The 25,363-nt window shown below is 42.6% G+C and overlaps 1 protein-coding gene and 1 long non-coding RNA gene across 2 annotated transcripts in view; one reads left to right on the forward strand and one right to left on the reverse strand.

Moving 5' to 3' along the window:
- The window catches only part of LOC142776398 (uncharacterized), a 34,270-nt gene extending 14,646 nt beyond the window's left edge, over window positions 1-19,624 (forward strand). The window contains exon 2 of the long non-coding RNA XR_012887516.1: window positions 18,752-19,624. This is a non-coding gene — a long non-coding RNA (uncharacterized LOC142776398). The remainder of the gene's footprint in view (window positions 1-18,751) is intronic.
- Window positions 12,056-25,155, reverse strand: LOC142776397 (uncharacterized). Its single transcript, XM_075880014.1, has 9 exons — window positions 24,601-25,155; window positions 24,241-24,517; window positions 22,918-23,049; window positions 22,254-22,382; window positions 21,892-21,992; window positions 20,393-20,494; window positions 18,740-18,826; window positions 13,957-14,001; window positions 12,056-13,846 (listed from the first exon to the last, which is right to left on the reverse strand). The coding sequence occupies exons 3-7, from the start codon at window positions 23,000-23,002 to the stop codon at window positions 18,791-18,793; spliced, it is 453 nt and encodes a 150-aa protein (XP_075736129.1). The 5' UTR covers window positions 23,003-23,049; window positions 24,241-24,517; window positions 24,601-25,155; the 3' UTR covers window positions 12,056-13,846; window positions 13,957-14,001; window positions 18,740-18,790.
- Window positions 25,156-25,363: the final 208 nt, after the last annotated feature.

A 25,363-nucleotide genomic window follows, 5' to 3' on the forward strand; every position in this document is an offset into this window, starting at 1 on the left:
AAGCGGCGAAGCGCGTCGGCATTTATACTCCCGCCGTCGAATGTTCTAGCGCTACCGCTGGCGGCGGCGTACGTTCCAGAACAATCTCTACCATTCGCACAGTGGGCGTGATCTTATCGAAATGATCTACTACAGTCCGGAACCCTCTCGAAAACTGCAGGCGCGGTTTGCGCTGAGAATCGTGTGGTGTTTTGGGAAGATAACAAAAGCTTGGGAAATGGAACGTGGCAATACCATGGCGTCGGCAGGATTTTCCTGCCGTTGCATCGCAGAGTAAGGGGGAGAGGGCGGGAAGAGGGGAAGTGCTGGTGTGGCTTACGGTTAGGGAAAGGTGCCCCTCTTTTGCAATATACACGGGCCAATTCCCTTGTTTATACTGGGCATACGGAAATGTGCTTGATGCGAAGTTTTTTTGTGTGTGCAGATTCTTTTAGGAATCGTCTAATGGCATTTTAAATGCAGGGAATTTCAGTAACTCACGATGTGACCCGCATTGAGTAGCGTAGTCCGCAGCCAGGCCACTACACTATAAAAAAAATAGCAGTTACCGGAGCCCGGTTTTGATCCCATGACCCTGCGGGCGGAACGCGAGGTACATGGTGCTCTTCCCACTGCGCCACAAAACGTTAACGCAATACACCCACCCCCTATGCGACGCATTTACTCAAGTCCCCCTCGTGGGGAGATGGGTGCATACCCACTTAGGGGGATTGGCTAAGAAGAGCTGTGGTAGAAAAGAAAATGATGGTTAGGAATATAAAGCGGGTATCGGCGCTCTCTCGTCAGCAGTGTGGTTAGGGCTTCCTAAGGTTAAATGGTGATTGAGTGGGGAGAGATAGCAATCATATAACAACCAACAGAAACAAGTGCAACAATATCAACGTTACGCAAACTACTTAACGTCGTGCACCCCCGGAAACGCTCTGCATTTGATCGTGCCCCTCGCGAGGGGGATGTCTCTTTACATTTACACTGTGCTTACGTGGTCTTTAATTTCTTTTCTTGTCTGTAAACGATGCCCTTCAAAACAGTTTTGCGCGATCGCGTTCTCTCTTACGCAAACATTGCTGCCGTTCCTTTGTCTTCTTTTTTATCCCTCAGCGATGTTTAAACGTTTTTCTTTTGCAGAGATTTTTCGGAATAGTCCGGTCATTCCACGGTGACGACGACCACTCCACGATTCAGCCAGATTTATGGCCTGCTGTCCCTTTTTACACCTGTGAGAAACGCCGTAAAGGGGAACTGCTCTGGACCGGCTGAGGGCGTCCTCGTTTCAATTCATGAAAGTCTTGCTGAAAAGGCGAAAGCGGCAGCTGAGCTAAAACTCGCCGTTGAAGCAAAGCTGGATAAGAAGCTTCTGGGGGTGGTTTGTACCGAGGACGTTTGCTGTGACGAACGGGATCATGGGTACCAAAAAGCTGGAGCACATGAGATGGTGGTGTACTATCTAGCCGGTTATGTGCACAAGAAAATCACGAAAACAATAACGTGCGAAGAATGCTGTGCGTTGCTCACAGCTTCTCCCGATCAGTTCAACTCCAAGGAAACACAGCTCAACTAGAGGCGCCTGACAGAGTTGAGGTCATTCAAGCCAGGATGCCTTCGAGAGGCCTCATTTAGGCTGTACGCATTAATTAAGGAAGTAGAAGAGGTTGTGCACGATACGCTTGAAACGTCGGCAGTGTTCGGGGATATTTTCTGGATGGTATTGGACAGGCTTCATGCGACTGCACTGCCTGCAATTGGTTGTAATGAGCACCATAAATTCCTCACCGCAAAGATAATCAAATGCTATTGTTTGATGCGCATGCACTTCTCTCGAAAAAAGAACCGTGAACTGCTTGTCACGGAAAAAGTTCAAAATGCAAGAAAAAAAGCTAAGCTGCTTTGAGCTGCCTTTCTTGCTCAGTGAACGATGCAATACTATTCTGTATGTGCAAGAAAATATATGTTCCTTCTGAATTTGCCATTTTTACTTTCTCAGTATTATTATTCTCACCATGTTATCTTCAAATAAGATTCACGGGAATAGGAAAGGAAAAAAACACCGAAATCAGATTGACGAGTCTGTTCGGTAAACGGCGCATGACTATGTGGCATCAGAAACGAGCACTATGCTTTTAAAAAGTTTTACTGCATCTACATTTTCTTTGAAGGGTGTCTTTTTTTTTACAGTTATGCTCGCGCGAGGCCGCCTGTGCCCACATAAGAATGTACTGGCGACGGTAGCTATAGATGGAGCCCAGACACGTAATTCCACCAGATGAAAATGGGCGCAGCAACAATGAAATGCATGTATACAAAGAAACTGCTGCTTTGGCACGAACTGTTCTGCCAGCAAAGCGAAACGCTTTGAAATGCGAGCGGTAACACGGCCGCGCCGCGTTTCCTCCGGTGTAGCAGACGACGCGCAGAGTGCGGAGCAAAGCATGCCTACAGAGCCCCTAGCGGCCGCGACACGCTATGCGGCCGCGCCGGATAGTGGGCGCCTATGGGAAGCTGTGAAACTGAATTGTTCTAAAAACGTTGGGCGTGGTGGGTGAGACCGTCCCTTCGCTCGCGAGAAGTGGCTGGCCACACTGGGCGTCTGCTTCTCGACCTGCGCTCGCACGACGAGGAGTATTTCCGACAGTAAGTTTATGGTTGCTTTACGTGCTTATAAGGTAGTGCGTAACATGCTATCTCATTCTTATTTTGGTGGTTAGCTTCATGCGGATGCCGCCACGAACGTTCGATACTTTGCTCGAACTGCTGCGCCCCGCAATATCTAAGCAGGACACAGACAACCGGCCTGCAATTTTGGCGCATGACTGCCTGGCCATGACCATTAGGTAAGAGCGTGTGGTTTGAAGATTAATATGCTGTGGCTTGCGGCTGCGCTTCGCTTGTAAGGAAGTTTTGCTTGGGTGGATAGAACGAATTGCATTTATGACGTATACGGGCTCGATGGTGCAGTCGTTACTGCGGTCGGCAGTTTACGCGTAGGTGACGGGTTTGACTACGGCCGCATCGATCGTCTTTAGGTAGAGGCGAAACGCACTTAAGTTGGCGCGTTTGTTGCGCACGTACGTTAACAATCTCGGGTGGTGAATATTTGAAAACCATCTGTTGTGGCTTATTGCGTAATAAGTACGTGGTTTCCGCTTGTAAAATCCCAGAAAATGGGATTCTGTGCTACCCAATCACATAACATTGTGGACGTGTCAGTTCCCCTTTTTTGTTATCCTGATGCACAGGTACTATATAGAGCGCAATTATTAATGATGTTATAAAATAGGTGAAACACAATTCTAAGCCTTGCGAGTACAATTATGCACAAATTGTTAAGACAAATTGATGTGCTGTTCGAGGCACTCAAAGAGTATTCATGCCAAAAATATTTTTCAGCTTCGAGGAGGGAGGAGGTTCAACCAACCACCCTTTATGTATCTGCATGCACGACGGTGTGTATTTGCACATGTAAACATGCGAAATTTCTCACAGACATGGGCAGCATTTAACCCCTGCACCTTGCTACAATTATACGTATGTTCTGTTAAATTGACAGTGACCCAATACACTGTGGACAGTAGCGCAGAGGCAAAACGTATAGTGGACGGCAGCACATTGTGTGAAAGCAATTTAAACAGTAGACTTGAGTGATGTACGTTTTGTGAAATAGATTCTCCTTAAATTTACAGCTTTTCAGAAATCCATGCTAAGCAAATTGCTACAGGTACGTTTAGGTTGCCCTTCTTCAACCTGAGTGATATGAGCACGTACGCTCTTCCAAGAAAAGGTTCATGCATGCTTACGATTCGCCAAAATGTGTACGCACAGAAATATTCACTGCAGATACGACAGCTTTCAGAGTGCACAAGCAGTGCAGTCAGGTTCTAAATGTTAAATATGTCCAGTCACCTGTAAAGTAATTAGTGAAGGTGCTCAATTAACAAAGAAAGATCTATCTGAAAGGATTGCCGTCATAAGGACGGAGTAGTGTACCTAATGCATGCTAATTTCAGTATATTGATTTATTTCATTGCTGCATCTCATTGCCTTGCCAGGTTTGTGGCGACAGGCGAAACCCAGAGAGACGTGGAAGATCAACCGTTTCCTCCATACTGTCGGAGGTCAGTGAGGCCCTTTGGCTTGTACTTCAGCCACTGTACCTCCGGCACCCTTCAACAACAGATGAGTGGATGAAGGCATGGCAGGCTAGTATTTCCAGCATTTTTGCAGCAACGATATTGACACATTGCTGGCTTGTGCTGCTTTGTGTGGTGTAATTGAAATGTAGCTAGAACGTTACCAAAATAGCACACACTTCAGGACACTGCCTTTTAGGCATTGCACAATATATTGGAAGAAGCAACGACATAAAATCGCTATTCGATAGATTTGTGTATGCATTGGTGAGACAAGTTATTGTGTGTTCAGAGTGAAGGTGGTTGACACACAACTCAATAGCAGCAGCTTTACTGGCAAAGTCGATACAACGCTACGTAAAGGTAACTCAGTCATTAAAGGAGTGTGTAAGATTGCAAGGTTTTCCACCAAAATACTCATGGCTGATGTGTGAGAGTTCGGTTTTAACTGAGAAATGACAAGAAAAAGTGAATGTTCTTGCATGTGAGAAGTGCAATGCAAGCCCGATCAGCCTATGTTAACCCAAATATATTGTGGCAAAACACTGGAAACACACCTTTACAGGAAGGGAGAAATGTATGTTGAACTAAACTGAGAATGATGTGATTATGTTTAGCTCATCGTAGTCCTGACCCTCTCAACAAAGGGGAGCACATGAGGATAATCATATGCAAAATGCATTGAACCAAGGGCTTTATGTTTATTAGTACTCAATAACTTGCATATAATTGAAGTAAACATTCCGTTTCAATAGGAAATGCAGGTTGCCTATCAGAGATCATTGTAAAACCTGTAGGCAACCTGTTTGGCAGAGCATCGGTGTCACAACCTCTGTCATATTGACTTAAGAGTCCCTTCAGGAGAGGCACATATTTAGCTACAAATGTTTTTTGGCTACAAAAAGTTTTGAGTATTTGAAGCAGCCAGATGTACATTTCGTAGCAGTGGCAACGTGTGTGAAGGTGATCATTTGGTGGATTTTTTTCGCAGATTTCACAAGAATTTCACGAGAGGTGGAACATCCCTCACTGCCTCGGTGCTATGATGGCAAGTACGTGACCATAGAGTGCCCTGCGAACTCCGGGTCTGTGGACTTCACTTATAAGGGCTCACTCAGCAAGTCGCTGCTTGCTGTGTGTGATGCATAGTACAGGTGATTCTGAGTTCTTGTATATAAATGTGTACACTAGTAAGGTAGCATCAGCATTAGGAGCCTAGGTGTTGACAATTTCATTAATGGGCAAAGTAACAAGTGATATTCAAGAGGTTGAGTGATGTGTATGATTTTCCTTTGCCATGTGTGCATGCGTGTACATAGAACTTTAGAAGGCTATAGAGTAGTCCATCCTTGAGAGTGGCAGACTGCTGCGCAACTTGGTAACTCTTTAGAGATGAATGCTGCACAAAACAATATAGGTGTCTAGTTATTTTGTGCACCACTGACGTAACAATGAGTATTGTATGCGGACGCAGTTACAGTGCATGGTCAAACAACATTTTTTATAGAAAAACAATGGGTTTCAAGTCATGCTCTGAGTATTGGTGGCTGGCATTTGCTGAAAGTCTTATAGCTACAGTACTTCTGCACCCAGGTTCATATACATGAAATTCGGGCACTCTGGAAGTGAAAATGACCAGGGAATTTTCTCCCGCTGCAATCCCCAAAAAAACATTTTGCAAGGAGCACTGGGCTTGCCACTAGTGAGCACCATGGGCAACGAGGGTCCCCTCCCTTACTTCTTCGTCGGAGACGAGGCCTTCGCGTTGAAAGAGTACGTAATGCGGCCATACGCAAGACGGAGTAAGTTAAGAATTTATGAAAGAAGGCTTAGTTTTTTTCAATTTATGCGCAAGAGCTTTGCAGAAAGTATGCTACAACGATCCCTGTTGTGATTTTCGACATCACATAGGTGGCTCAAGACATCATTACCTGTTTGTGTTTACTATTTTGTAAGTAACAGCACAAGCTTTGAGGACTAAAGCCACTGTATTGTAGCTGTTACGTGCCATGTTAATTTTACTAAGGAATTCTTGCACCGTGATGTGTCTGTGGAAATGTAGACTATGCATGAATTTTAGGGAAAATGTTGACCACTTCTCTCGTGATTGAACACGTGTTTAATGTTGTGGGAAAAAAGGTGTTTGCACTGGTACAATTACAACACATTACACTCGAGCAATATGTGGTCCGAATTATGCCTCAAACACGGGTGAACGCAGGACCTCGCTGCTTACATTTCAAAAAAAATAAAGAGAGGTACAAATTTCGTCATTATATAACTCGACAAATGACCTGTGAGATTTGTTAAGAGCAATATGCAATAGAGAAGTGTTTGAGTAGGCAATCGTGCTTCAGAAGTATGCAAAAATGGTTCGGTTGGTGCAATGCGAGAACAGCCACAAAAACTCAGAATGAGGAGCAAAACATGGGCGTACTCTTTAAGCACACACTGGCGACTAGTGCGCTTAATTCTGCTTCCTTGTGCGATCATTGTTTTGAATTTCGAGATTTTTTTTTGCATGCATGTGGGTAATTAGAGTTATAGTTTATCGGGGCGTTTGAAGGTCTCTTACAGGAACATCTGTGATGGCAAGTTACCATCATTGCTGGACCTTTGTGACAGTTCACAGCTCACTGCATGTTTCATTTGTTATCACCAATGATAGCGGTATGTTATATAAGGCTCGTGAGCTTATTTTTGCTACGATGTTCAGTGTTGTCCTTTTCAGCACTGCATGAAGACAACGACAAGACCTACGAGCGTCGCGTCTTCAATTATAGGATGTGCAGGGCACGCCGAACTATTGAGAATACCTTTGGCATTCTGGCACAAAGGTGGAGGGTGCTGCGCCGACCCATTAAGGCGAAAGAAGTCAATATAAAAGCATACATCGGAGCATGCATAGTGCTACATAACTTTCTCCTTAAGGAGTCCACTGCATCCTCCACTGCCTATTGCCCCCCTGGTGCCACAGACAGCGAGGATTGGGAAGGACATCTTTCACCTGAAAGCTGGAGGGACGAGGAAGCAGCCGGCGGAGCGCTCATACCATCAAGGCTTACCGGCTGCAATGCTGCGCGGTATGCTTTCATTCAATTTATGACAGTTGAGGTGCCGTGACACATATAGTGCGCGACCGACAAATACTGAAGGATACAGAAGGGACACAGACAAGAGGCTCACATGCGTTTTGCATAAGTAATGGGCATTTAAACAGTGCTCGGACAGTAGGTTTTGTGTTAAAGCATACGACAAACACACATTGTAAAAAAATGTTGCTCTGCAGCGACGTGTTTAGAATGCACTTTGTAAAAGAAAACATGTAAAGACATGAACACAACGTGTATTTATTCTCTATTCATCAGACACCCCGCAGCGCCCGAAGGTGTTATAGCAGGGGTGTTACATCAATTAATGACGTACATCTCCGTTCACACACACAATACAACTTTGTTCACAGATAAATAACTGAAATACATTTTCGTTCACACAAATAGTAGAATTTCGTTCACACATCAATACATCTTTGTTCAGGTTACAACACGGGTTTACAGCAGTGAATAAAATACACCTTCGTTCTCACTATGTACTTGCATTTCAGTTAGCCTGTTCCACTGTTTAATCGTTCTAGGAAAAAATGAATTGGCATACATATTTGTTTTAGCTGGGTATTCCCGAATTTCGCAACTATGATCAAAACGTTTTGAAGTTTAATGAGGGTTGTGTAGGTATATTTCTCTATTATTATCAGCTTTATTTTAGTAAATCAGTAAATAAATTTTGATCTCTGCTTCTGGCGGCGGGCAGAAAGACACTCCCATCCTAGCTCAGCCTTCATTGCAGTGCAGCTCTCCCTCTTTCCGTACCGTCCCAAGACGAACCTGGCAGCACGATTTTGTAATTGTTCGAGAGCAGCAATGAAGGTTACCTCGGCGGGGTCCCGCACGACACAACCGTATTCTAAGATAGGTCTGATACAAGTAGTGTATGCCATACGTTGTAAATTCACAAGCCAACATCGCAGGTTTCTTTGAATGAAATTTAAGGCCTTACCAGCTTTGGCTATGAAAGTGTCAACCTGAGGCCTCCATGAACATTGAGATGATAGTATTATACCTAGGTACTTATATGTACTCTCTTGTTTCAACTGTACATTGTTCAGATGGTACTGTGACTGAAATGGTTTCATCTTTTTGGTAAATGAAATATGTACACACTTTGTTATATTCAAATTCATTTTTCATTTGGTACACCAGCTATGCATGAGCGATAAGTCTTTCTGAAGTTCTAATACATCATTGCGATCAAAAATTTTTCTGTACACAACACAGTAATCCGCAAAAAACCGTATAGAAGATGAACTTCCTGCAGAGATACCATTAACATAAATTAAAAATAATAGCGGACCCAGGACGGAGCCTTGTGGGACCCCTGAGGTAACATCGGTGTATTCGGAGCATTTTCCATTCAGTACTACGGTTTGTGTTCTTTGGGAAAGGTAACATTTGATCCATTTAAGAACAGTCTTATCAATGTTCAGGGTGGTAAGCTCAAACAGTAAGAGTGAATGTGACACCGTGTCAAACGCTTTCCGAAAATCCAAGAACACACCGTCAACCTGTCCTACAGTATCTACGCCCGATATTACATCATGATATAATTCGACTAATTGTGTTGTGCAAGACAGCCCTCTGTGAAGTTTATGCTGCTCGTAGATTAGTACCTTATGCTTGTTTAAATGAGTTATTAATTCTTTGTATAAGATATGTTCGAGGATTTTACATAGGATAGACGTAAGTGATATTGGTCTCTAATTACCAACGTCTTTTTTGGTCCCACCTTTGTGTATCGGTACCACGTGCGCAATTTTCCAGTCGTGTGTTAGGGTACCTGTCGTTAAAGATCTTTCAAAAATTGCATAAAGATACATAGAAATTGGCCCCGCACAACGCTTGAGTACACGCGGAGATATTCCATCTGGACCACTAGATTTACTCTCATCAACGTCCTTCAATAGTTTTTCAATTCCATTAACACTAAGCTCGACAGGAAGCATAGGCGAAATGCTCAATATGGTTGGATGATAATTACAGCTGTGTTTGGGTAAGAATAGCGAGCGGAAAAAGTTGTTAAGCCATGCAGCCTTATCCTCGTCATTAGTAATTACCTTGCCGTTATAATTTAACTCCTGTATTCCAAAGGAATCAGAGCCACACAGTTTTAAGTACTTCCCAAACATTTTAGGATTTGATTTCATTTTGTTGCTCAGCTCAGTGAAGTAATCCTCTTTAGCTTTTTTTATCTTTAGCTTATATTCGTGGGTAATCGACTTCAGCTTCTCAAACTGAGCAACTGATTCGCTTTTCTTGAACGCGCCTAATGCCCTTTTTCTTTTGTTAATAAGATTTAATATATGTGCTGTTACCCATGGTTGTTTGTGCTTTTTTAGCCGTGATGAATGAACACTGGGGATATGTCTATTTGTTAACTCGGAAAATATATTCCTAAATTTGTCCCAGATATCATGCACATTGCCCTCCTCAAAAAGACATTCGAAAATGGGGAACGAATTACGAAGTTCTTTAGAAATTGCATCGTAGTCACCCTTGTCATAAAAGTAGATCCTTCTACTCGTAGGTAACTTCGCACACACTTTTTTTTTGGATACAAGCAACAACAGCAAGATGGTCACTAATTCCTAGAATCACAGTCACGTAATTTACGAAATTTGGCAAGTTACAAAACAAAGGGTCTAACACAGCGTCATTGCGAGTAGGGGTGGTAAGGTACTGCGTCAAAGCAAACGTGTCGACGATATTTTTCATCGCAAGGTTCATGTGCCCGCTTATGCTTATACAGGAACCATTACCCCAGGATAAGCAAGGCAGAATAACTTCCCCCCCTAGGAGTATTGTCTGGGCTGAGGCTTCAGAAATAATTTCATCTAATGTTTGCATTATGCTAATATCTGAGCTCGGCGAGCGATAAACCACTCCAAACAAAAAGGCGAAGTTATCAGGCAGTATTATCTTGCACCATACAGACTCCAGTGCGTCGCACTTATAATCAACTTCAAATGACTGTAAGCAAGAACGAACAAGTAAAAAAACGCCACCACCTGCTGTGAGCCTTTCGTTGCGATAGACGACGAAAATTTGTGGAAACACCTCACCATCAGCAATCGAGGGCTTTAGCCAAGATTCTTTACCAAGGACGATATCTGCGTTAACACTGTCAATTAAGCCCAAGAGCTCAGCAACATTATTAACTACGCTTCGGCAGTTCACGATGACGGCAACAAGTTCTTGACATCGGTATTTCTCCTTTTCTAGTTTGTCATTGCCGGCGTACTGAGACGACCTCTTCTTTTTCGTCATCCCACCTGAAAGCCCTGCCGTTATTAATCAGTTTGTCAAAATTCAGCTTCATTTTATTGTTCTTATCCTCTCTTTTTGTCTTAGCATATTCCCACAGCTTATTCCCGATACTTCTTGTGTCATGTGAGTAATCTTCGCTAACGCTGTCCCGAGAATTCTTGAATCTGTTGGCATTGAGAAGCACTGCCTGATGCTCTTTGTACAACGAAAATTTAACAATAATTGGCCTCTTTTTATTCTCATTATAGCGTCCTAAGCGATGTGCCCTTTCCACAGACTCGAGTTCCATTCCAAGGCTTGTTTTGCAAATATTCTTCATTATAGCTTCGGATTCATACCAGGATTCTGAGGTTTTATCATCAACGCCATAGAAAACAAGATTTTTCCGGCGACTTCTGTTTTCGAGGTCATTTGTTTTCTGTTTTCGAGGTCATTTGTATGTCAAATCATCTCTGTTGCTCAAGAGCTAGTCAAGTTTTACTACTTTTAATTATAAGCATCAGTTGGTGAAAGTTCTTTAGTACTATCACACATCAAAGTAAGGGAAAGTGTAGAATGTGCTAGTAGTATTCACAATGACAATATGAAGAAAGAAGCGTAGTGAAAGGCTACCTTGGTGCCGGTGAAATGAACCTCTGACCCTAGAATATAATGTGCTATGTTCTACCACGGTAGTTTCTACCTAATCTCCCCGGTCACTTTATGGGAGATTTGTGGCACAAGTTTTGTCCCTAGAAGTGCAAATCTTTACGTCCATTTGGTTTCTTCACATTTATATCATAATTACTACCAACAGCATCCTACATACTTATATCAGTTTGTTTGTTTGTTCCAATTAGGACTGTGTCTACTTAACAGAAATGAGTCCTTGATTCTTCTACTTTCCTATTGTAGCTGAATATATGTTAGCAAACGAGCAATAAGAGAACATAGAGGTCAACCTTGTTCCAAATTGACGGGCACAGCCATGTGCCGCGCAAGATGACGTTTTAACAAAACAAAACGATATTCTTGTTGAGTACTTTGCTGATCCCTATTGAACGGGTCCATCAATTATGATAAATTTTGAGCTGACCGAGTTACATTTAATTTGGTTTAACTGTACAGAGCAATCGTTCTCTCAAAAGTGTACAATGGTTTTGTCCAAATGCGAGCAGTTGCTGACCTCGGCTGTCATAGAACTTGACATATCAAAATTTCTAAAGTTAGTCAGTAAATATGCATTCTATCAGAAGCTGTGATGATGCCGTAGAAAATAAACAGCAGAGGTAGCGCTCATTATTACATAAAATTGAGGAACACTTTGGCGATGTAGCGTCATGACTACGACACTGATATGACATTACGCGTGAGATTTTCAAGCTCAGCATGCTCCTTTTACAGTGTGTGTCCTCCATTAGGCTACGCTGACACAAATTTCACATGGCACTTATGCGTTGCAGGTATGCCAAGTAAGTTCGAGATAAATATGCGCACTACTTCGTCACAAACGGCCAGGTTCCTTGGCAGGACAAAGTTGTGAACAGAACTTGATGCGTACAAGGTGAAGATGTGTTGTAAATGCATTTTATTGCTTACAGAACTTGTCTACAAGGCATCCTCTTAAGCTAAACAAAGAAGAAAAATATCAGCGGTGACACAACAGATACATTACAGGGAAAACTATGTCATGTCCAAATATAACCATGAAAACACAAAAATAAATAATTCATGTTAAAGTCTTTGAGTTATTGCACAGTTATCACTACAATTATCACAGAAATAAGTGGCCTTAGAGGGGTCATGACACCCAATTTTCAACCATAATGTGTGTTGTACGAGCTGATTCTTGTATGTTCACAGACAAGCTGGCAAAATTTGAGCAATTTGCTCGAGCTGTTAATTTATAATCGAATATTTTTATAAACGAGCTAGTGGCCTGACAGTTGGGCAACACTGACGCACTCCCTAGCCGTTACATCACGAACCGCTTGTTCGGCAAGCTGCTGCACGGTGTGCATTCTGGCAAATGGTCGTGTTTCGTCGTCAACTGCGCTTGCAATAAAATTTTTTTTGGCATTGTCGAACTCGCCACTGAAGCTAAGTGACTTCCAGGGGTTGAAACATTGCTACTGCATTAGCAATGTAGCGCTGGTACTTGCAGCAAATAATTTTGGACGGCAAAATGGGTCCTGTAAATGTGCAATGTGTATACCTTTGCCACAGCTCCTTCGGCTTGCGACGTCTCGCACGCCATGACAAAATGGCGGTCGCCTGTGGTTGGTTGAGTTAAGAGCCGATGATTTCTACGGCTTATTTTTGTCTAAAATAGTCTCTTAAGGCCACTTTTCACACGTGTACTAGCACATTTGCCTGTATAGTTTTGTTTTCGCTGATAACCGTGAATTGTTGGGTGACCAGTCATGACCCCCTTTAAGCTAGGACTAGAGAAGCGAACAGAAGATAAAAAAAGGTGGTTGTCATTGGCGGTATGTAAACACTTCAAGTTTTTTCACTGCTCGGACACAGTTTCACCTCTGCTTCATACAGCATAAGTTCTAGTGCATGCATTATATCTTGTGCAATGTGGACTGGTAGCTCTCCGAGGCTTGCATCGGTACGTAGAGCGAATAAACCAAAGTTATGTTTCTTTGTTAATTCCCCTGTTCACTCAGATGTGTTCAAGGTGCTCCATGCACGCTTGCGCCACGGCTTCATGGCTTGTGCCCTCTCCTTCATTGCTATAAAGCAAGTGTGATCTGTGATTCATGCATATGAATGCTTCAAGGTGGCATTGTTGCTTCAGAAAGTAAACAAAAGTGTGAGAACGACAAGGTAGAAACAGAAGAAACAAGACAGCACTGATCTTCAACTGATGTTTGTGATTTTGGGCACTATGAAAGGAAAAAAAATAGAGTAACTGAAGCAAATTAAATCGCGCACTTAAAAGTTAAAAATGCTAATAGGGCGTCTACCTTTCTTTGTGAAATAAATGGGCTTTTCATCTTTGAAACTGACACTGGTGTTTTTTGTAGGGTGCTGATGTTGTGATAATGACGTCTAAAATTGCGGTAGTTGCATGGGTTCTGTCTGCCATAGTGTAAATGTGCCCACAACAAAAAAACCTGAGTTTAAAATCGGTGCTCTGTCCTATTTTTTCTGTTTCTACCTTGTCTTTCTCACACTGTTTTTTTACTATGTCTGTGTACCAACTTGACCAAGTGTTAACCTTATAAAGTTTTGTTTTTTGTATCATGTGCAGGATTGTTAGAAAAAAAGTCTGCAAGTTTATCCTATAGCTCTTGCGGTATATCTCACCAAGCACCTTCGCAGTTCCTTTGTCGTCTTGACGAGCGTGACCTGCAGTGAATTGTACATATTGCTTAAATGTACAGAAAGAGATTTTTTTAAAAAGTTGTAATTGTGATCTCTCGCCAGGAGTACCTAAAATATTTTTTCCATTTACGCACCGTTTTGATGGTGGCTACTCTCTTGAGGTGGTTGCTGAAGCGTCACTGCAGAAGAAGGAAGTATTGGGCACGGCGGCACCGGCGTCACTGCAGAAGAAGGAAGATTGGGCACGGCGGCACCGGCGAAATGACGGTCACTAACCCGTTTGTCTTCATCGTGCAGTTGTCCATCGGTCTTCTTGCATCCGTGGGTGATGTACGTGCTATGCCAGCACGATTGCCCGGGTACGCGCCGGACACAAGCTTCGTCAACTTCCACGTGACGGAGATAACATGCCCGGCGCCTTGGGACTGCCAGCCCAGATCCGTGACCAGGACCACGTGTGAAGATCTACGTCACCAGCACCCAGCGCCGCCTCACAGTGCGCCTATAAGTAGCCTGCCTCCTCGCAGTGCGTCCATTGGGCACGGCGGCACCGGCGAAATGACGGTCACTAACCCGTTTGTCTTCATCGTGCAGTTGTCCATCGGTCTTCTTGCATCCGTGGGTGATGTACGTGCTATGCCAGCACGATTGCCCGGGTACGCGCCGGACACAAGCTTCGTCAACTTCCACGTGACGGAGATAACATGCCCGGCGCCTTGGGACTGCCAGCCCAGATCCGTGACCAGGACCACGTGTGAAGATCTACGTCACCAGCACCCAGCGCCGCCTCACAGTGCGCCTATAAGTAGCCTGCCTCCTCGCAGTGCGTCCATTGGGCACGGCGGCACCGGCGAAATGACGGTCACTAACCCGTTTGTCTTCATCGTGCAGGTAAGAAGACAATACGATTACTGTATACGTTCTGGTGACCCATTTTTGCTGGTGCTGCCGTGCCCTCGGCTTTGCTGTGCATTTGCGAGTGTGTTGCTATTTTTAAGAAAGCTTCTTTTGCTAGCAGGAGATATTGAAAGTAATCCGGGACCTGATCTAGCACAAATCGCAAAGCAGTTGAAGGAAGTTGCCGTCGATATCAAAGAAATTAAAGAGGGGCGGCTTGCTGATATGGATAAAAAGTTAGATGTCCTGTCGCGCCTTGAACCGAAGATAACTTCATGCGTAAAACAAATAGAAGACATGCATCTGATTACCAAAAATTTGGAAAAACGAATGGACGACCTGGAAAACCAGAGTAGAAGGTCCAATATTATAGTATACGGCTTAGCGGAAACAGAACAGGAGAACAGTGAAAAGTTAGAACAAGCTGTAAATAAAGGCATTGTTCAGGACATACTCGGCTTGAAGCCTGTGACCATAGAACGAATTCATCGTCTTGGAAAACCGGCCCAGAACAAAACGAGACCAGTAATGTTGAGGCTACTTGACTCTAGACAGAAATCAATAATATTGCGGGAGGGACGCAAGCTGAAAAATACGGGTCTCTCTATTGGGGAAGATTTCTGTAAGAGAACACGAGAGATAAGAAGGTTGCTGTGGAATAGCGCAAAGGCAAACCGGGAGCATCATGACAAAGTGTCTTTGTCATTGGACAAACTTTACATAAATGAACAAGTATTCACCTGGGATGAGGGCAAGGGGGAGAGGGTCCCGCTGAGAAAAAACGCCGAAGCAAAACGTCCAAACACGCGAAGCAAAACACAGCCGAGGAACTAACACTACTAAATGTAAACGCCAGAAGCATTTTAAATAAGACTGAAGCGTTTGAAAACCTACTCCTTGCACATAACCCTGATATAGTAGCGTTAACCGAGACGTGGCTTTCCCCGGCTATCTCAGATCACGAAATAGTGCCTCCAAATTATTGCATCATTCGAAAAGACCGACCGTCACGTGGTGGTGGTGTGGCGCTGTTGATAAAGAAATCCCTTCCATTCGTACAATTGCCAGATGTGAGGGAAGCTGAGGCGGTGTTCTGCAGAATCATCTGCAACAGCACTGCCATAATTACAGGCTGCGTTTACCGAAGTCCTGACTCGAACGAAGATTGCGTAAGGAACATACATGAGTTTCTGCAGAACCACGCCCCAAGCCTAAGAATTATCATTATGGGGGACTTTAACTTACCAGACATTAATTGGAACACAAAGGAATATTCATCACATGCTTCCGAAGCGCTGATTGATCTGATGCTAAATTTTAGTCTAGAACAAGTAGTTAGCCAAACAACGCGCTCGCAAGGTACTGCAAACAACATACTTGACCTAATACTGATCAGTGATCACTTTCAACTAAATACATTGCAAACTGGCATTATTGAAGGAATATCCGACCACGATATCCCGATATGCCACCTACCATTATCATGTTCTATTTCGAAAAGGTCCTTTGAAAGCAAAATCATTGACTTTGAGAAATCGAACGACGCTGGCGTTTTGACGTCCCTGGCACATGAGTTCACATCATTTTCAGAATTTGCTTCTGATCCGTCGGCAGATATAAATGTCCTCTGGATAAAGTTTAAGGGCATAATACATGACTGCATTACCAAATTTATACCGTTAAAAACTAGGAAACCAAGAAAATACAGCCCATGGGTAACGCGCGAGGTTATACATGCCAAAAGGAAAGTTAAGAGGTTACGTCGTTCACTGAAGCATACAGAAAGTCAATCAGTCGTGAAATCTAAGCTGATAGGTGCCAAGCAAGAGCTGAAACAAAAGTTGAACCAGTCACGGAAACAATACTTTAATACAATCCTACCAGATTTCCTAAAAAATAATCCGCAGAGATTTTGGAATCACTTTCGTGCACGCAATACTTTGGCGCCAGAACGCACTCATGATGAAAATGCTGTCCAGGCTGATGTATTCAACAAGTACTTTCAATCTGTATTTACTACAGATAACGGGTTTCTTCCATCGGTCGTTTCTACAGGCTCCAGCATCGACCCACTCATCATATCTGACTCGGGAATCCTTAACCTTCTACTTGGATTAGATGCTAAAAAATCAAGCGGCCCTGACAATGTTCCAAATGAATTCCTGAAACGATACGCGGAATGGTGCAGCAGATACCTGGGTATTATCTATCGTTTTTCACTATCAACTGCACGTGTGCCAAATGACTGGAGGAAGGCAAAGGTGATACCAATTCATAAATCAGGTGACATAAACTCCCCGTCTAACTATCGACCCATATCCCTTACCAGTACATCATGCAAGATCCTAGAACATATCATTTTAAAACATCTGACAGTATATCTTGAACAAAATCGCATATTAACACCCAGCCAGCACGGGTTTAGACGCGGAATGTCAACAGTGACGCAATTAACGGAAGTTGTTCATGACCTTGCACAGATAATTGACAATCGCGGCCAAGCAGACATTATATTCTTGGACTTTAGCAAAGCTTTTGATCGCGTGTGTCACAACAAGTTAATAGCAAAACTAGAGGCAATAATTGGCATCGGAAATATTTCTGCTTGGATTGGCGATTTTTTATCCCAGCGTTCGCAATTCGTCCATTTCAATGAAGCATCATCCGACATTGTTCCCATCTCATCTGGTGTACCTCAGGGCTCGGTCTTGGGGCCCTTGCTGTTTTTAATTTATATTAATGACATCATCACTAACATGGAATGCAACATAAAGCTGTTCGCAGACGACTGCATTATCTATAAAGAAATACTGTGTTACGAAGACCACCACACCCTGAACAGACAACTTAACGTGATAAACACATGGTGTGAACAATGGCAAATGTCTATTAATACCAGCAAATCTGTGTCAATGACGGTAACAAAAAAGAAGAACCCGTCAGAATTTACTTACTCACTTAATGACACTGAACTAACTAAAGTTTATGAACACAAATACCTAGGACTTACTCTAGCAACCGACCTCAAGTGGAACAAACACATTGCCAACATATCCTCAAAAGCTATCCGTAAGTTATTCTTTCTTAAAAGGTGCTTGAAGTCTGCTCCCACTCCTATCAAACTCCTCAGTTACACAACCTTTGTGCGGCCAGTACTAGAATATGCTAACACTGTTTGGTTCCCTCACAATATTACTAACGTAAATCAACTAGAAAAAGTTCAAAGAAAAGCGATACGGTTCATCCATAACAAATACAAACGTACTGACTCGCCCACTGAACTTCTAGCATCATCCGGTTTAGACACACTGGCAGGCAGAGCAAGACAAGCTCGGTTAAAATTCATGCATAGCCTTCTGCACAACCACTTCAACATAATTTCTTCCAAATATATCACCTTCTCTAGATCCCGGATATCGCGTAATAAACACGATAAAATGTTAACTGAATACTTTTGCAACTCCAACACGTTTAAATACTCATTTTTTCCTACAGCAGTTAGGGAGTGGAACAACCTCGACCCAACAGTAGCTGCCATAGAATCATCATCAATATTTTGTGACGCGATAGGAAATAAGCCCCAACCATGAAAAGGGAAAGGAAAAGGTTTCATATTCATGCAAATTCTTTTTTTTAATGGTTTCTTTGTGTTTCATTGGATTGTATTAACCTTGATTCTTCCGTTGTATATACTAATGTTGTATTAGAGAGAACACTTCTTTGTATGACATGCCATTGTACTGTGCACTGCGTGTATTCTGTTGCACTCACGTTGTTATCTGTATGCCCACCTGCTTTGGTCTCCAAGTGAGACTGGCAGTATTGAAAATAATAAATAAATATTAGTATATAACCTATGAAGTGTTACAATTGCCTGCAGCTGAATCTATTGTGAAAACATTAGACACATTCTCCAAATGTGCTAGAACACGAAGAAAGTTACAAAACATGTTTTTTATGTTGGCTATCTATGCATGCGCTTCATTTGTCATTACTTAGGTGGATTCAGAAAGGTTTTACTCATTGCTGCAGGTGTCGACACCAGTCTCCTCAGCCGTATCAGAGGTACGTTCAGGTTCCGCTGTATGGCTTGGCCGAGGCGGTGAACTGCAGTGATGAAAACTTCTCTCTGTGTATTTGATGGTGCCACTAGTATATGAACTGTTTTAGGCATTCTTCGGGAGTTAAAATGACAATATGATTGCACTCAACACGAGGTTTAATCATCATAAGAAGTCGCTTGCGTTCTTAATTAAGCACTGCTGTATAGAAGGTGTGCATACAAAAGTTTAATGTGCCTATTATGTTAATAAAATGCTATGTAGGCTGCACATCGAAATGAGAACAAGAGATATCTCACTGGCTATGTGAATGAAATTTATACAGTCAATCTTAAATGGCTGTGCAACGATGTGTCTGATGAAACTGTGTGTGCTGTCATTACGCTTTTTGAACACATGCTGCTTACTACTTTCGCAGCATCATTTTACTGCTACGAATGAGTGAATGGTTCACATTATTCAGCTCACTTATATAGCAATCAGTGCTGGGCACTTGTTCATAACGAAATGACATGAATGTGTTGCCAGTGTGTGTAGATAATGCATTGGTTTGCCTAATTGCAGCCTGTCACTGATTAATACTTTGCTTTTTCAGAAATATTTAACGTTGCACAATAACCACATTCACACAGAAACAATGCCTGTGCCCTCATGTATTCCTGTCTGCTTCTGTTCAGTATGAGCAGTATGTCTGTTTCTGTTCAGTATGAGCGTTCACTATGAGCGGACAAAAGCAAGAGTTGTTGAACAGCTTTTTATTTTCATGTGTATGGTATATATATTGATGCACTGCAGCAAATAAAAAATAAAGATCGGGTGTGAGTCAGCGCTCATCTTGTGCTCAGTTTGTCCCCGTATTCTTGCAATGTTCTTTCGTTACAGTGCTTGCAAACCAAGTAGCCCCCTGACAAGCATTGACAATCTAGCATCAACTGAAGAAGACGAGCACTCTTGCTGTGGTCGCAGTACCATATACAGTAACCACGCAGATTTACAAACATTTAAGAATTATTTATGCTTTTAGGAAACCGCCATTGGTTTTTCTATCTGTTTTGCGCAAAAATTTTTCGTTTGGACATATCTGAATAGCAAACTATTCCGCTGAACGGGATTTATTACTGAAATTCTCATTGTATTTCTTAAATCAGTTCAATGCATTTTTCTGTTCTGCTATGCTGGCAGTGGCAGATTGAAATTCAGTAACTTTAACCAGCTCTACAATCCTTTGGAAAGTGGCAAGGATTTTATGTCTCAGTAACAAGCTAAGCGATAGAAAGTGCACCAAACATTAACTTTCTGGACAGCCTTGTGACTTCTATAGTGAATAAGTTATACATGATCTACTTATTAAGCTAAGGCTGCTTTATGCTGCTGAATAATATGCCCATAAGATATGAAATATTACTCTGAACTTCAAAGATTGACTGTTGCATTCATATCTGTACTTGAGCTCAAAACCACACTGTAGTAAAGTCAAAGTTGATGCTGTGATTGCACAATGGCACATATTACTTTGCTGTGATGAAACGAATTCTTTCCTGGGTGCCATCATGGCAGACAAGTCCTTTAGGCTCTAGGCTCATTTGGATAGAGCAAAAACTTTGTTATGTACCTCATGATGGTGTGCGTCGTCGAGGGGTCTGTTGTGTTGATGCAGCCCGTTGTGCTCGTGCACTGCCTCTAGGCAGTGGCTGTGGCACATTTGTTGAAAGCTGTGAAAATGCACAAGATTGTCATATTTATTGCTTTATGTCTACTGGCACTGAAAATGTACACTTCAGACACTAATTGAAATTGATCTGTCACGTGAATTTTAATTGTAACCACAAAATCAGCCTATGTTTGGGGAGTCCAGTATTGCTCATTGCATAAACCACAGCTTGCTTGATCACACGCAGTGATGGAAGTGCTGCTTCAATCGCTCCAAACTACTCCAAAATAGAAATGCTGCTTCGAAGTTTATTGTTTGTTACTAATAGCTTCAAACTTGCTCTGAGATGACACTGAGAGTATGAGAATGCTGAACTTACTGTTTGACCGACACACAAGTCTTAAAGAAACTAAAAAGAATCTGCGTACTACAATCCCAGTGTGTTACTAGTGTGCAGCGTTATTAGCTCTGATCTCATATGTGGGACAAGAATTGGCATATGAAGCATTTTGAAAATGAGCAGGACTGCTTTTATCTGATGCCTATTATCTATTGCTTATTTGGCAACAGTTATATGGGACTGCAGTTACTTCTAAAGTGTGGTGCTCAGCTTTTCCAGTTTGATTTCATATCTGCCACACATGGTAAAATTTTAAATTGCAGCTTATTGCACAGCATATTTGTGACAATGTGCTATTTGTTGTATGATACATTTAATTTATAATGACTGTTGTCTGTTAAATATGTTTAATCAGAAATAATACTTTCGAGCTTATTCGACAATGCTCCGAACTCATACTAATGTATGGCAAATTTAATATCTTCTAAAACACCGATAGCTGCTCTGAACTACCCTGTTTTTCTGCTCCGAAAACAACTATGGCTGCTCCAAAGTATGCTCCAAAAAGTAAAAATTCACTTCCATCACTGGACATCTGATAATAAAATGGAAGTGTCTAAAAGAATGCTGTAAAATATGTGCAAATGACATTGAATACTTGTGTCTCTGTATGACCTCATATTATGGCACATCGAATATAATTTCTGCACAAGCGGACAAAAAGTATCCATAGGTCAACAGGCAGTCATGTTATTATGAATCATTAAATGCTGATAATCATACTGGCAGCAGTGGCATGCTCATCGAAAATACTGTCTGTTTTCTTTATAAGAGAACAAACAAAACATGAAACAAGCTTAGTTGTTGAACTGCCTAATCCAAGGTTGTAGGTTGAATTCTCGGCAGCTGTGGCTTCATTTCAGTGTGTGCGAAATGCAGTGGCATTCGTGTACTTAACTGAGGTTGACATAAAATAACTGAAAGTCGTAAAGATTAATGCTGAGTACGTACATTACAACACACCTCATACTCATATTGTGGGTTTGGCAAGCGAAATCCCACAAATTGTAGCTATTGAAAACATAACCAACAGGGATATAAAGTTAACAAAATGGTGTACCAAAAATGGTGTACGGTTATGAGTGACTTGGGAAGGCCCATCCGCACTTGTTGCTGGCGTGTGGCTTGCCTCAATGGCCGTGCCAGGTGCTAGCTCAGGCTCTGGAAAAATTGACCCCATCAATGTCACATACGGGACTCTTCAAAGTGATGACATAATTTTAAGTAAGCCTTTAATTGGCCTGTTACACTAGGCAACGTTACGAAAAGCAGCACATTTACACCAATATACTTGCCCAAGTATTCATCATGCTATCAGCTGTGCTCACAACCAAAGAAAATCGGTAAATTTTACGTGGCACATAAAAACCCACTAATTATTGCTATTCAAAACATTACAAGGACACAACAATATTAATATACCTGTGTATGGTGTAGGGCTGCCACGAACTTCTGTTGAGGGCCCATCAGCAGTTGTTGCTGGCTCATCAACAGTTGTTGCTGGCGTGTGGGTCCGCTCATCAGCCATGCCAGCTGCGCTCATGTTGGGAGCTAGAAAATTGACCCCATTATGGGCACACATGTGATTATTCAAAGTAATGACATAATTTCATGTAAACCTTTAAGTGGCTCATTGCATTAAGGAGGGTGACAAGAAGCAACAAAACACTTGCACCAGTAGGATTGCTGAAGTATTAATTAAACAACGTAGGAAAAAATATCCACCATTCTAGCTGTTGCCACTGGTGTCTGGGGAAGTTATCACAACAGAGAGCGAGGCCATTTATTCATTAAAATTATCCATTCAGTGCTACGAGATGGTATGGCTGCATATGTTCAACCAACAACAGCAAAAACAAAAGAGTGTTATGCGGTAAGCTATATAGATGATAAGAACAATGCAGAAGATGTAGATTATCACGCTGTGCACATGCACAGGAACACTGCTGTGCAAAATAAGTGAAGGCAGTTATACCTAACAACGGCTTTTACAGGTTTTCAAGAGTATGCTGGCAAAAATGTGTATAAGTGCCTCACCAATTCTTTGTTATAGTGAATTATGTTGAAACTTGAATATTTTACATACATTGTGCCTCAGCTGATAAGGGCCAGTCAAAATGGCAGCGTGTGTCTGGATCGTCCACATCATTTGCAGTATCTTCATTCTCCATCGCATAAATGCTACGCAGCAGTGAAGCCGCTGGGGTCACTGCGTCACCTTGTACAGATGGTAAATATTAAAACACATGAAATCAAAAACCAGTGCCTCTTTAGTGATGTTAGTTACACAAGTTCCCTAACATTTCACCCTGAAATAGGTGCATATTTGCTTTCAATCAGGCTGAACAACACGAGTGACCCTAAACGCTAGAAAGCATTGTTGCAGCACATCATTTGCAAATTTCTGAATGCAGTTACTTGATGAGACCGACAACCAGTAGAAATGTGACTACAACCAAGAAGAAATAAAAAACAAACATGAAAATAGTGACAGATTACAGCAGCCTTTTCTCATTGTAAGTAGGACTTATATTTTGAATATTTTTTTAAAAGCAACCAGAAACGGGTATGTCCTACAGCCCAGAAGAAGCCCCTCGCAGCTAGATTCCAGAGTCTATTGCTGCTGTATGCAGTTGCATATTCCCATGCTGTCATGCATGCCATCATCAAAATTACAGCACGTATAACAAAGCCTGCTCTATTCTGTGTTTTTTTACTAGGTAAAAGGAGTTGCACGGTGAGAAGCGGTGCTGCCTTTTGAGCAGCCAGTGCACCTTGTTAAGTTGCTGCGTAAGCGCATAGAGTGTGCACATGCACAGTGTATTGCCTTGCTTGGACACGAACCACTCTTGCGCTCACTGTTTGAGGCATGTGTTGTCACGTTCATCTCCAACCGCAAATTCACCGGAGATAGAAACAAATTATTACAAATGTTTCACAGCATTTTGCTTGTTACTATTATGTGATTAGACACTCTGGCTATTAAGCTTTTCATTGTGCTAAAGAATAGGTGCCATAACAATAGATTGTTGTTCCCTTTTGAGGTAGTTAAGAAGACGGATTATCAGATAATTGAGGGGCATTCGTAGCGACCGTAATAACGGTGTCATCGCGGAATTCACTCCAAAAACTTTATGAGGTGAAAATAGCAATTATCTCGTGCATATCAACTGGAAATAAAAACTTTCAGAAAGTCACACATTGACAGATTTCAGTGTGAATACGAATGTTAACATAAATGTATCATATGGGTCAACCAATACCGAGTATACTTGACCTCGAATCGTGCAAGTTAATTTGATTGAACGATGCAGATGAGTGCCAATGTTTCAGAGGTTCCTTCTCCATGCCTTATGAAACAAGAAAAAGAAAAAAAAGGAGGGGGGGGGGATTGTAGCGAGGTTCTTACCAGATTGATTGCTTATTTCAGCTGCTGATTCAGCAGCATAGCACTCCAGCGCGGTGATGTGGCGGTCGTCCAAACTGGCCTGCGCGGTAGGTCTGACCCACTTAGCAGTGGACCCCGACGCAGACTATGGCGTGGTCTCTGATGCGGAAGCTGGAGTGTTCTTCGCACGGTGCTTCCGAACAACCACTGTGGTGGCCGATACGAGTATTCGGCGGCGAGTTCAGCCACGTGCTTGAGAAGTACGTCGATTCCCGCGTATTCTTCTTCTGTTTCCAATCTAGTCAAGCAAACAATCACGTTTACAAAGTTTGGCCACAACGTGGTGGCTTGAAGATAACGTGACATATACGGTCTACTTACTTTTTTCTGTTTTGCGCGTCATTCCGTTGGAAGTGGGCCAGGAGAAGGTCAACACGTTCTTTCACACTTCGCGAATTAAGTGTCCGCCGCAGCAGCATTGACACTCTTTCAGTAATCGTGTGCCACCGAGAAGCATTCTCGTAAGGGTTCACCGCAAGAACTTCTTGAAGAATAATTTTATCGTCGGAAGGCGAGTAGCGTGTCCGCGGCGCCATGCTGGTAGCAGGCCTCGAAGTAGCCACCTTGTTCTTTTACGTTTTTGTTAGGCTCGACTTGGCTCGTCTCAAAGGAAAAGGAAGCCGGTAATGGCAACCTTGGAAGCATGTCGGGCCAACGCCTCCTCTAAACAATGCCTGGGGAATGGCTCGCGCTCTCAGCGGAGTTGGCTTGCCTTCAGTTCTAAACAAGCTCCGCACGGTTACGCTCGCGACCGAGACTATTATCACGGCAGCGGGCGGTAACAACCAGCCATAGATTTTCTCACAATACTTACCAGAGGGAACTCTGGCGCTAGTGTCTAAGGGAGCTGCAACACACAGCGCTTCACCGAGCATGGTAATGATGGGTAGTACACACATTTGTCTAAACTTCGTACTTTTGGCCTGCTTTGGACTCCGTGTGTGTTCGTGTGACTTGAAGCAGTTTTTTCATGAAACAAAAATCCGCAAATGTTCAGCGATCGCGCTTCACCACTCTATTTTTAATTACCTTTTCAAATTGGGTCACGAAGTTTAAAAGGGTTGACTATTTCTTTCAAAACAAA

The sequence above is a fragment of the Rhipicephalus microplus genome, chromosome X (assembly GCF_043290135.1).
Source record: "Rhipicephalus microplus isolate Deutch F79 chromosome X, USDA_Rmic, whole genome shotgun sequence".
Lineage (NCBI taxonomy): Eukaryota > Metazoa > Arthropoda > Arachnida > Ixodida > Ixodidae > Rhipicephalus > Rhipicephalus microplus.